Source organism: Theropithecus gelada, chromosome 5, assembly GCF_003255815.1.
Source record: "Theropithecus gelada isolate Dixy chromosome 5, Tgel_1.0, whole genome shotgun sequence".
NCBI lineage: Eukaryota > Metazoa > Chordata > Mammalia > Primates > Cercopithecidae > Theropithecus > Theropithecus gelada.
This window is the reverse complement of record NC_037672.1, coordinates 66,087,207-66,100,661: the sequence shown is the minus strand read 5'-3', so window position 1 is coordinate 66,100,661 and position 13,455 is coordinate 66,087,207. Positions and strand designations below refer to the sequence as shown.

The 13,455-nt window shown below is 45.3% G+C and overlaps 1 protein-coding gene across 4 annotated transcripts in view; it reads right to left on the bottom strand.

The window, feature by feature from the left end:
- The window catches only part of NAAA (N-acylethanolamine acid amidase), a 30,558-nt gene extending 19,044 nt beyond the window's left edge, over nt 1-11,514 (bottom strand). For all 4 annotated transcript variants that reach the window (XM_025386615.1, XM_025386611.1, XM_025386612.1 and 1 more), the window contains exons 1-4: nt 11,220-11,514; nt 10,451-10,615; nt 6,491-6,617; nt 1,267-1,357 (exon numbers count right to left, since the gene is read on the bottom strand). In XM_025386615.1, coding sequence (XP_025242400.1) covers nt 1,267-1,357; nt 6,491-6,617; nt 10,451-10,615; nt 11,220-11,425 — 589 coding nt within the window. In that variant the 5' untranslated portion in view covers nt 11,426-11,514. The remainder of the gene's footprint in view (nt 1-1,266; nt 1,358-6,490; nt 6,618-10,450; nt 10,616-11,219) is intronic.
- Nucleotides 11,515-13,455: the final 1,941 nt, after the last annotated feature.

Sequence of the window (13,455 nt, the reverse complement as noted above, 5' to 3'; positions counted from 1 at the left end):
AACCCCCCCAAAAAAAAAAAAAAAAAAAAAAAAAAAAAAAAAAAAGAATCGCTTGAGCCCGGAAGGCAGAGGTTGCAGTGAGCCAAGATCGCCCACTGCACTCTAGCCTGAGCGACAGGGCAAGACTGTCTCAAAAACAAAAACAAAAACCAAACCAAACCAAACCAAACAAAAACCCAAAAAACAACACCATGAAGTCAATCAGGGTTCATCAGATGAGCAACACTAAACTTTAAGATACTCCTTGTATATATCCTTCTCCTTGATTCAGCTGCACACTGAGGACAGACACAGAGCTCACTTATCTCTAGGTTTCCCACATACTGTGGAACTAAATGGTGTTCCCCTGAGATCTGGGGCATGGCAGTGGGAATGTCAATGAACAGAGCAATGGGGTCAGGACTCAGGAGAGCAATCTGAGAACTTCCTCTCCCACTACTAGCTGTCATTTCATCTCACAGCCTATGTCCTTCTCTGCTTAACGAATGGAGTTAAAAATAACAGCCTTGCCTAACAGGACTGTTGTGAGGGTCTAAGAAGAAGACATGTGAAGATGTGCATGGTAAACCAGAAAGTGCTTTACAAATGTTGCTTGTATAACAGCATCATATATCCCCTAGATTATCACAGTAGTTTCCAAATGGTCTTTTGCTTCCATCTTAACCTAACACAATCCAATCTCTACAGAGCAGCAAAAGTAATAGTTAAAAATATAAATCACATCTGTTCACTCCCTGGCCTACAATCCCCCTACAGCTTCCATTATGCTTAAAATCCATACTCTTCACTGTGGCCCTGCACCATGCCCTCAGCCTCTTCTTCACTTCTAATGTCACTACCCACTTACTCCACACTATAACCACACTGACTTTCTTCGGCTTCTGAAATCCACCAAGCTTATTATTACTACCTACGGCCTTCGTCCTTGCGGTAAGTCCACCAGAAATGGTCTTCCCCTGGCTTCTGTAGAACTAGCTCCTGGATCACATGGATCAGGCCTTCTCTGACCCTCTGACCTGTACTAACCACTCCACCTCCTCCTTCACTCTCTATCACAGCTTCCTATTTTGCTTTCTTTGCAACACTTATTGCTACCTGAAATCATCTTCATTGCTTCCACGCATACTGTCTATTTTCCCCCACTAGGATGGAAATCCCTGCCACATAGTGGGTGTTCTGTATGTTCTGTTGGGCGAGTGAAGGAAGTGCTTGGATAGAACTGAACAATAATGTAGCTAAAATTACACAGGAGTTTGTTTTGATTACCTCGTTCATCACCAGAAACTGTAAACTTGTGTGGGCTCTGGCCAGTCCATAATCCTACATAGCCAATAAAAGTAGTTCCTGTGAATGCAATCTGAAATCAAGAGATACATGGATCATTCCACCATTCCAATCAAATACACTGAAATTATCTGTTTTGCCCCACAGTTTTCTGGATTTTTAAAAAATAATTCCAACAAAATAGAATAAAACTCTGAAATAGCCTTCTAAGACAGAGGTTCTTAACCTTAAGCTGGGGTGGGGGGCGTGGTCCATAGATAGATTTTAGTAGATTTGTGACCTTGGATGGGAAAAAAAAAGATGCATCTTTATTTTCATTAACCTCCAACTGAAATTTAATTCCTTCTGTAATGAACACATGCAACAAATCACGCAATCATAGTGGTGCCTATAATTTTGTCACTAGTAGAAATCACAGGGTTTTTCACATACACAATGTTGGCTGCAGATATTTTGAAACACTGTCCATAATTTACTACTTTGAAATCATGGTAGTTATTAGACCCACTGCTAAACCTTACTATTTAATGTGTTAAGAAAAAGTATAACATTGAAATGGCTGTTTTCAACACAACTGATTTTCTTTGTAATCACACACATTTACTATGTATTTATAAAACATTATTCACCAAAGGGGTGCACAAAGCAGGTTAAGAAGCCCCATCCTAGAAGTAGCAAGTGGAGTTTTACTTTAAAACTTGTTTTGAAGCTGGGCGCAGCGGCTCACACCTGTAATCCCAGCACTTTTGGAGGCCGAGGTGGGTGGAACACCTGAGGTCGGGAGTTCAAGACCAGCCTGACCAACATGGAGAAACCCTGACCCTACTAAAAATACAAAATTAGCCGGGCGTGGTGGGGCATGCCTGCAATCCCAGCTACTAGAGTGGCTGAGGCAGGGGAATCGCTTGAACCTGGGAGATGGAGGTTGCGGTGAACCGAAATAGCGCCATCGCACTCCAGCCTGGGCAACAAGAGCAAAACTCTGCCTCAAAATAAAATAAAATAAAATAAAACTTGTTTTGATTTGATTATAAGAGATAAGTATCACATATTTTTTTTTTTTTTTTTTTTTTTTTTGAGACTGAGTCTGGCTCTGTCGCCCAGGCTGGAGTGCAGTGGCCGGATCTCAGCTCACTGCAAGCTCCGCCTCCCGGGTTCACGCCATTCTCCTGCGTCAGCCTCCGGAGTAGCTGGGACCACAGGCGCCCGCCACCTCGCCCGGCTAGTTTTTTGTATTTTTTAGTAGAGACGGGGTTTCACCGTGTTAGCCAGGATGGTCTCGATCTCCTGACCTTGTGATCCGCCCGTCTCAGCCTCCCAAAGTGCTGGGATTACAGGCTTGAGCCACCGCGCCCGGCCAGTATCACATATTTTATAAGCTCTGTGACGTTAGGAGAAACAAGTGGGACTGTTCACCAATAATAATCACGTTTAAATTTTAAATATTTAAAAATCCCTTTACATAGCTCTTTCATTTAATCCTCACAACTATCCCATTAATTATAGGCATCACCCCCACTTTAAATTAAGGTCACGAGCTCCAGTGATTGCAAGATACCACTATGTAACCTGCAGGAGAAAAATCAAACTCTGTATGTCACCGAGGCTGGAGTGCAATGGTGCAATCACAATATACTGCGGCCTCAACCTCCTGGGCTCAAGCGATCCTCCTACCTCAGTTTTCCAAGTAGCTGGGACCACAGGCGCATGCCACCAAACCTGACATATATATATACACACACACACACACACATATACTTTTTTTTTTTGTTTGTTTTCCTAGAAACAGGGTATCCCTATGTGGCCCAGGCTGGTCTCAAACTCCTGGGCTCAAGCAATCCTTCTGTATTGGCTTCTCAAAGTGCTGGGATTACAGGTATGAGCCACCACAGCTAGCCATTATCAGTTATTTCTGATACCAAATTTTATTTTTCAAAGAAGTACTTTGGCCAGGTGTGGTGGCTCACGCCTGTAATCCCAGCACTTTGGGAGGCCGAGGCAGGCAGAACACTTGAGGCCAGGAATTTGAGACCAGCCTGGCCAACATGGCAAAACCCCATCTCTAGCAAAAATACAAAAATTAGCTGGCTGTGGTGGCATGCACCTGTGGTCCCAGCTACTCGGGAGGCTAAGTCAGGAGAATCACTTGAACCCAGGAGGTAGAGGCTGTGAGCTGAGATGGCACCATTGCACTCCAGCTTGTGACAGAGCAAGATTCTGTCTCAAAAAAAAAAAAAAAAAAGTACTTAAAACAGTATCTGACTCATACTGTTTGATAAAAGTTAACTAATACTGTTATGTTTTAAGAAATAAATAGTCCTAGATTGATATTTTCCTTAGAAAAATTAGGTCAGTAATGTTTTTCATTTAATTATTTATTTTTACCTTATTTGCTTATAAAAATAATTTAAGGTGGCTGAATTACAAGGGAGAATGCAGTGGCCTTAGTTTTATAAATGACCTCAGCCCTCAGACTTACTGAGGGCCTCCATGAGTGCCTCATCTCCACGGATGGTGGTAAAGCAGAAATAAGTCTACCTTACTACTCAAGCCCTTACAAATGTAATTACGTGGAAAATAAAAAGTAATTATATGGCCACCTCATTTGCATGACACTGTGACCCTGAGGGTCACTCTTGAAGGGCTGAGAAAATTGAAGTTATGAGATCAAAAATCACATCATAGTTCTCAATTACCATACACAATGATAAATAATTTTGAGATATAATTTGTAAGATATTTTATCTTGCAGCTCTGAAAATCTGTCTTTACTTCTGTTTGTACTTCCCAATTGTTTCTGCCTAGTCAGTTGACATAAACAAACCCTTAGCAGGGAATTTTAAGTTATTTTAAGTTACAGCCTAATTGCCTGGTGCAGTGGCTCAAACCTGTCATCTCAGCATTTTGGGAGGCCAAGACGGGCGGATTATCTGAGCTCAGGAGTTCAAGACTCGCCAACATAGTGAAACCCCATCTCTACTAAAAATACAAAAATTAGCCGGGTGTGGTAGCACCCTCTGTAGTCCCAGCTATTTGGGAGGCTGAGGCAGGAGAATTGCTTGAACCCCGGAGGCAGAGGTTGCAGTGAGCCAAGATTGCGCCACTGCACTCCAGCCTGGGCGATAGAGTGAGACTCTGTCTCAAAAATAAAAACAGTAAAAATAATAATAACAATAATAATAATTTATAGTCTAATTAAGGCTGAGCTTTGACAACGAAAACTATCAGTAGGCCCAATGCCTGGGTTCTGGCCCTACCTCTGCCATGTCTCTGCCTTGTGATTTGGGGCAAGTCAGCCTCTATGAAGTTAGGCCCCCTCATCTAGAAAGTAAAGATAAAAATGTTGACTGATGCCTGCTTCGCAGGGCTGCTGGGGGGATCAAATGAGGTCCTGTGTATGACAATACTTTTGCTGTTGTTGTTGTTGTTGAGATGAGTCTCACTCTGTCACTGGGCTAGAGTGCAGTGGTGCGATCTCAGCTCACTGCAACCTCCGCCTCCCAGGTTCAAGCAATTCCCCTGCCTCAGCCTCCTAAGTAGCTGGGATTACAGGTACCCACCAAAATGCCCAGCTAATTTTTTTTTTTGTAGTTTTAGTAGAGACGGGGGTTTCACCACATTGGCCAGGCTGGTCTTGAACTCCTGACCTAGTGATTCGCCCGCCTTGGCCTCCCAAAGTGTTGGGATTACAGGCATGAGCCACTGTGCCCGGCCAAAAATACTTCTAAGATTACAAACACTAGACAAGAATGAGAGATGAATGATTTTGTGGATAACCTGTTCTTAATTTCATAAAACAATTTCTTGGCCATGAGTCCTTCATAGAAAAGCAATACCCAAGAGTAAACTGTCTACATTCAGTAACAGTCACCTGAGTACTGACAGTAAAACTACCTCTACAGACTATTTCTCTACAGATTATTTCATGGGAACTCCAGGGAAAAAAAAACAAAAGAAGAAACAACTATTAGAGTGAGTTTCAGAACAGCTGAAATAATTTATTTTCATTGCATTTATTCCTTTATCTCTTTATAAGAGTATTAGCTCATTATAGAATAATGGAGAAAAAACATGAATAAATAATAAATAAATAATAAATAATAAATATCCCATCATTCAGTAATAAAACAATATTTAGCAGATTTCCTTTGAGAATTTATTATGCATTTATATTATCGTTACCACTTAAAATCATTTTCAAACTAATTCAGCTAGAAAACAAATTATTAATAGTGGTGAAGTAAAGAGATGGGACTGGAAAGGAGAAACTTTTACTTTAAATATTTCTGTACTGTTTGAATTTTTTATGAAAAAAAGTGTTTGTAAAAGCAGATGACTGAGTAGTTAGTAAATGAGTTTTTAGTATTTGTGAATCAACCCCTAAATGCAAAGAACAAAGGGAATACAGTCCTTGTCCTTACAGCCAAAATCTGGCTCTTGCACACTGTATTCTGTTTTACGGCAAAACATGCTTTGTGTACTCAATGAGCATTGATTAATTCTGTCTCTCTAAATGTTTACACAGTGACAACAATATATAGTAGATTATAGTTTTAAAGGGATCATGCTATAAACAAAAAATCAAAGTATAATTTTTTAAAGATCATACACAAGAAAGTGGTGTGGGTCAATCATACTTGCAGAATGAAGGACCATTTATTATTTGGCTACAACTTTACACAGACTACTTCATTTAACATTTATAACTATCTCAGTAAAGTAGTTACGCACCTCCATGAGTTGTAGTCGGCAAAATTAGGGAATGAGTAATTTCTCAGGTTCACAAAGGAAGTACAGTAATTGATAGAATCAAGATTCAAACCTGGTACTGTCAGATCCCAAAGTTGAGTGTTCCTAGTTATTGCACTACCCAGCCCCTCCATATTCCAGAAGCAGCCTGGGCATGGGAAAGCAGAGGAAAGAGCTGACTCTGCCTAAGTGGATGATTGATCACTCTCTAAAAGAGATTTCCCTATGGAAAACTAGGTGACCTCTTTAAGTAGACACTCAATAATAAATAATAAATGACCGTCCTACCTATAAGCATAATTGATGTAGACCTCTCTTCTGCCTTTGTTTTTCCAGAGGTGTGATTTTTCTGTGTCTTATACTGATAACACACGTAAGTTAGCAGGCCATCCAAATGACTGCTAACTTGAGTTTGCAAATCTTTCTGATTTCTTATCTTATACAGTATGTACTATACCTGCCCATTCTTTAAGAATTGCACATCCACGGTCAACTTGCGTAAGACATTCCCAAAAGGATAATCCAGATTCCGACCATGGTAAATGTGGCCTCTGGAGTCTTGAGCCACAATACTGGTGCAGAATCTGAGAAAAGGGAAAAGTCCAACATGAATGAATAAGACAAATAAGAAAAAAAAGGAAAAGGAGTTTTTCATTTGTAAAACAAATCCTCAAAGTAAAACAGTTTTTCTTCCTTATGACTGACATATGTGCTATAATGCTTGTAAGAATATAGATTAACAATTCAAGATGAAAAACACAACTGGATACAACTTATCTGTGCTCATTCAGTGTTTCTCCGGTGTTTGCCCTTAGCACACATGCAGGGCATCATAAGCGTAGTGAGAATTTCATCCTCAGTCTAAATCTGCAGTGAAACTAAACCATCCTGGGCTCAGGAGACCTGTGAACTCTGCTTTTTCCTCTGCTTGGCAGCATGTATTCTATTTAACACATGATTCAAAGCCAGCTCAAGCTCACCTCTCCACATATTAATTCCTCAGAGCAAATAAAGTAACACTAAACCATTGTTTCACAAATGTTTCATTTTGTCCCCTTGGGAAAATGGCTGGCTCTTAAGGGACTTGGCACTTTTCCTGTCTCCCAGCTCCTTGCACAGAGATCATAATTTTTAAAAAGGGGGAATCTCTATGAACAGAAGTTCATAGAGAGAAAAAGAGGAGGAGGCTTGTTAAGTATCCATATTTTCTGAGAATACTTAATGGTACATGAAAAAATATTATGTATTTATAATAAATATTTATAAAATATTTACATACAGTGTGTCCAATACCAGGGGAAAAAATATGTATATCCACATGAACAAAACTGAGAGAAAATATCCTGGAGGGTTTTTCTGGTCATTTTTAAATAACAGGATGGTGGTTAGCTTTGTTTTTTTACTTTTCTACATTTACTGATTTTCTACAATGATTACATGTTACTTTTATAATTGGGGGAAAAAGTGTTACTTTTTGTTTGTTTGTTTAAAGGTGGAAACTCGGGCCAGGCACCAGAAGGGTGACTCAGGCCTGTAATCCCAGCACTTTGGGAGGCCAAGGTGGGTGGATTATGTGGTCACGAGTTTGAGACCAGCCTGGCCAACGTAGTGAAATCCCGTCTCTACTAAAAATATAAAAATTAGCCGGGCATGGTGGCGCATGCCTGTAGTCCCAGCTACTTGGGAGGCTGAGGGAGCAGAATCACTTGAACCCGGGAGGCAGAGGTTGTGGTAAGCCAAGATCGCGCCACTGCACTCCAGCCTGAGCAACAGAGTGAGACTCCGTCTCAAAAATAAACAAAATAAAATAAAATAAAGATGGAACCTTGGTCAGTTTTAATTCCCTCCAAGGTTTCTGTTATTTATTTATTTATTTATTTTATTATTATTATTTTTTTTGAGTCTCTGTCACCCAGGCTGGAATGCAGTGGTACAATCTCAGCTCACTGCAGCCTTGACTTCCCAGGCTCAAGTGATCCTCCCACTTCAGCTTCCTGCGTACTGGGACCACAGGTACAAGCCACCACATCTGGCTAATTTTGTGGTATTTTTTGTAGAGACAAGGTTTTACCATGTTGCCCAGGCTGGTATCAAACTCCTGGGCTCAACAGATCCTGGTATCGAACTCCTGGGCTCAAGAGATCCATCCACCTCATCCTCCCAAAATGCTGGGAATGCAGGCATGAGCCACTGTGCCCAGCCTCCCTCCAACGTTTCTGAGTTTAACTTCAAAGAGTTCAGGTCAGGGAGAGAACTGGTAAGACATGGGAAGTACTAAAGCAGAGTTTGTAGAATCTCCCTCAAAGGCGATTTTTCAAAATTGGCAAGATAACAATACTTTCATATCAGGCCCAAATGTTGTGGTGTGATGTAGCAGTGCACAAGCACGGGAGACAAATGAGGAAACAGACTCTGCTTTGAGAGGCACTGCAGCGAACTGGAGATTCCCATGCTTCTAGCACTCACCAGCCACCTGACTTCCAGAAGGTGGCCCCTCTGAGGCTTGGTTTCCACATCACAAAACAGATGATACCATCTTCCCCACGGGGCTGTGTTCATGAAGTACCTGGCACCCAGTAGGCTCAATAAAGGGTAGCTAGTATTATTCTAATTCAAGAAGGCTTACTTCCAACATGAGAAGAAAGCATTTCCTTTGTTAATGCTAGTGGAATTGAATGGTGCTTTCTATTAGGCAATTCTATAAATACCTTAGTATCAAATCCAAAAGTTAGAATGTTTTTACTGGAACTTTTGCTTTAATCTGTTTGAATATGGTGACTCCAACAGATGAGGGTAAAAATGATTCGTGATTTTTCATTGAGAAAGCCGTAAGTTAAAAATAGGAAAAAGTTGGAGGTAGGAGAGGGAGGTGGTAAAATTATAATAACTTAGTTCAACTGAAAGGCATGTTATTTAGCAGGCCTGTGTCTTTTCTGTGCCTGAAAGCATTTCCTGAAGAGGAAGGCAGTCCCAGTGCTTTTTAGCTTACTCTGCCTACGTGTTCTGGGAAAATGCCTGGGCCAGTAAAGTTTCATTATTCCAAGATCTTTTCTACCCCCATCATCTCTAGGCAGCAAGAAGCTCTAAGTATGTACAAGAGGTTACGAGATGAAGCTAGTCTGGTGGCAAAATAATAAGTATTAAAGGGAGAAACCAAGTCAAAACCTCCCTTTATTCCAGAACCTGTTGCTGAGCCCATAAACCTTTAGTGGTCCCCTGCACTTTGCCTGGGATCAACCACACACTCCATGTTGCTTTCACTTCTGGGTGCACTTTTTTCTTTTTGATACAGAATCCTGCTTTGTCACCCAGGCTGAAGTGCAATGGCGCTATCTCAGCTCACTGTAACCTCTGCCTCCTGGGTTCAAGTGATTCTCCTGCCTGAGCCTCCCGAGTAGCTGGGATTCCCAGGTGCCCGTCACCACGCTTGGGTAAGATTTTTGTATTAATAGTAGAGACAAGGTTTCACCATGTTGGCCAGGCTGGTCTTGAACTCCTGACCTCAGGTGATTCACCTGCCTCGGCCTCCCAAAGTGCTGGGATTACAGGCGTGAGCCACCACGCCCAGCCTGGGTGCACATTTTATCAAGCCCACTTCCTGGTCCAAACACTGGCTGGCCCTATTAGAGCAGTGTTCCCTGTCGCCCCAGCCCTGGTGGACACAGACACTTCAGCCATGACACACATGAAAGGAGAAATGCAGGGCGACAAATACAGGCAGAGATGAGCCACTGCCAGTATAGAGATGGAAGGCCACTGAGTTAACTAAAGGGTCCAGATAAGAGGAGGCTTAGTTTCAAAAACTTCCCGGAAAAGTACGTTTTGAGCAGAAGTTTTTTTTTTTTTTTTTGAGACAGAGTCTCCCACTGTTGCCAGGGCTGGTGTGCAGTGGTGCGATCGCGGCTTGCTGCAATCTCCGCCTCCCGGATTCAAGTGATTTTCCTGCCTCAACCTCCTAAGTAGCTAGGATTACAGGCGCCCGCCACCACGCCCGGCTAATTTTTTGTGTTTTTCGTAGACGGGGTTTTACTATGTTGTCCAGGCTGGTCTTGAACTCCTAACCTCGTGATCTGCCCACCTTGGCCTCCCAAAGTGCTGGGATTACAGGCGTGAGCCACCTCGCCCGGCCTTTGAGCAGAATTTTAAAAGTAGGATGCTACCTGGATTGGGGGAGAGAAAACCCCCGGCTACTGGTAGAGGGAAAGTTCAATGCTGACTCGGAGAAGTTGCTTTCCCTCTCGAAGCCTACGATCTGCAGCTCAGATTTACCCAGAGAGGCAACGAGGAAGCACTGTAAGTTTCTGGGCCAGCAGGCACCACCCTGTTTTTATCACACGGAAAACATGTTTCCTGCCGCTAGCCTGTCAGGAGGCCCCAGCAAGTCCCGTGTTACTCCGCACCGGCTTGGGGCACTCACGCGGAGGACTCGTAGGCCAGGTTGACCAGGAGGCAGTCCGCCAGGCTGACGTTCAGGAAGTCACACATGCCGCGGATCTCGCCGGTGAAGGGCTGGGGCAGGAAGCGCTCCAGCTCCAGGACCACTTTTCCGATCAACACGTGCACCCACTTGGGGACTCTATCCCTAGAAAAGAAGAGCACGAGGGCATCTGACCCGCTCAGAGGTCGGCGGCGTGACTTCGTGTGCACTGCGAGCGGGGCTACATCCTTAGGGCGTGAACTGTCAGGGCCACGGCTCCCCAGACAGTGGACCGCCCAGGCGCCGCGTCACTCAATCCCGGGGGTGGGGGCGGGGGGGCGAGGAGGGGCAGAGGGTGGAAGCTGGGCGGGGGGCAGGGAGGGGAGGCGGCGGGGAAGAAAACTCGGAGATGGGGAGGGCGAGTGAGGCTGGTCCCAAAGGGCCAAGCTTGGAAGGCCCGTGAGGCCCGCAAGGAAGGCGCGGTTGCCCCTCTTCGGTAGCAATGCAGCCCGGGCGACAACTCGCGCCCCACGCTGACCCAGAATGGCTCAAGGACTGGCGTGCCACGGGTGACACCGAACTTGAAAGCCAAACCTGCCGCGCTGGATTCTCCCCAACCCCGACACTGCTCAGGGCGGCAGCCAAAGCCAGTTCTCCAAGGGTGGCGGGGAGTAAAGCGTCCCGGTTTAAAGCACTCTGAGCAGCGCGCGTTTGACTCCGAACCGCACCGCCGGCGTACCCGCAGACCCTGTCCAGGGCCCCAGCTCACCCGATGACTTGCGCCATCGCTGCGCGTACCAAGTCCAAGTCGTAGTGCCGCAGCACCGGCAGCCAGCGCAGCTCCGGGGCCGCATCCAGGCTCACGTTGAAGCGCGGTGCTGCTGGGGGCGAGGCGGCGGACAGTCCGGCCTCGGCCAGCAGCAGCAGCAGCAAGGGCAGAAGCCCCGGGCGCGCCTCCCGGTCTACTGTCCGCATGGCTCCGGCTCCTGCGGCCGCAACTCGGAGAGTTGCAGCCGCTGTCAGAGCCCGGGTAAGCCGTGGAGGAGGAGGACCTGGGGCGGGGCCGCGATCGCTGGAGGTGGGGCCCGCGCACGACCCGCCCGCCCCTGTCACCGGCGAGCCGGAGAGGCGACACCTCCCGTCCCCGCAGCGCATCCACTGGCCCGCCCCGACGCCGCGTGCTGGGATTACAGGCGTGATAGCCAAAGTGCTGGGATTACAGGCGTGATAGCCCAGCCTCTCCGTCAGGCCTCGACGTCCCCGACCGCGGGGCCGCTAAGGGCTGAGGCTGCCGGCAGCCGGCTTCTCACCAACTCCCGGTTCCAGCGCACTTGCTTGGGCCGGAAGAGTGTAGGATGCGGTCGGGAGAGGCTTTACGATTTTCAGCAGCGAAAAGGTGTCAGGAAAGCCTTTTCAGTTAAACTTTGTTTGAGACGTAGTCTCACTCTATTGCCCAGGCTGGAGTGCAGTGGCGTGATCTCGGCTCACTACAAACTCCGCCTCCTGGGTTCAAGAGATTCTCCTGGCTCAGCATCTCAAGTAGCTGGGATTACAGGCGTCCACCACCGTACCCGGCTAATTTTTGTATTTTTAGTAGGGACACAGTTTCACCATGTTGGCGAGGCTAGTCTCGAATTCCTGACCTAAGGTGATCCACCCTCCTCGGCCTCCCAAAGTACTGGGATTACAGGCGTGAGCCACCTCGCCCAGCTGGTAAAACATTTTTTTAAAAGCTCAAAATTTAGTTAACATTTACCTGCCAAATATTTCTTGCAAACATTATCTCATTTAATTATCAAAACAAGCCAACAGGTAGGTTCCCCTAACCCTTGCTTTACTGATGAGGAGCGTGAGGCTTGGAGAGGTGAAGCCATGTGCCCGAGGTCACTCTGTTGGTGTGTCTCTGCAGTGGCCTCCAAGTCAGAAGGTCTGAATCCACAATCCACCTTCACACCTAAGTTTCCTCACCTTTGAGTTCCCAATGTCTGGGAGACAAATCTGTCTTAGGAAAATCTTAGTAAGGCTGGGACAATCTTAACGGTTAGCACAGCTGTCTGTGGGTAAAACACAGTACATGTGTACATGAATAGTAGAAACGAAATGAAAGGGCCGGGCATGGTGGCTTATGCTTGCAATCCCAGCACTTTTGAGGGGGCTGAGGCAGGTGGATCACCTGAGGTCAGAAGTTTGAGACCAGCCTGGCCAACATGGTGAAACCCTGTCTCTACTAAAAATACAAAAATTAGTCCGGTGTGGTGGTGGACACCTGTAATCCCAGCTACTTGGGAGGCTGAGACAGAATTGCTTGAACCTGGGAGGCAGAGGTTGCAGTGAGCCGAGATTGTGCCATTGCACTCTAGCCTGAGCAACAAGAGCAAAACTTCGTCTCAAAAAAAGAAAAAAACAACTAAATGAATAGTAGACATTAAACACAATTTTTAAAAACCAATTTTAGGACAAAGAAAGACAACTTTTATAATCAATCACTTGTTTTTAAGGATGACACTTAAAGAAATTACAAAATTTCTTGCCAGGCATGGTGGTTCATGCCTGTCATCCCAGCACTTTGGCTAGCGAATCATCTGAGGTCACTTGGTTCTAATGAATAGAATCAGAATTGGTGGTGGCTGACTTCCAAGACTAGGTCACAAAAGACACTGTGGGTTTCTCCTTGCTCTCCTGAATTGCTCACTATAGGAAGCCCACTGTCATGTCCTGAGGAAGCCCTATGAAGATGTCCCTTTGTGGTTGGACAAATCTCAGCACTTGGAGAGTCTGAGGTAGGAGGACTGCTTGAGCCCAGGAGTTGGAGACCAGCCTGGACAACAGTGGGACCCCATCTCTACAAAAAAATAAATGAATAAATAAATTAGCCGGGCATGGTGGCACATATCTGTAGTCCCAGCTACTTGGGAGGCTGAGGTAGGAGGATTACTTGAGCCCAGGAGTTTGAGGCTGCAGTGACCTATGATCATGCCACTGTACTCCAGCCTGAGTGACAAAGT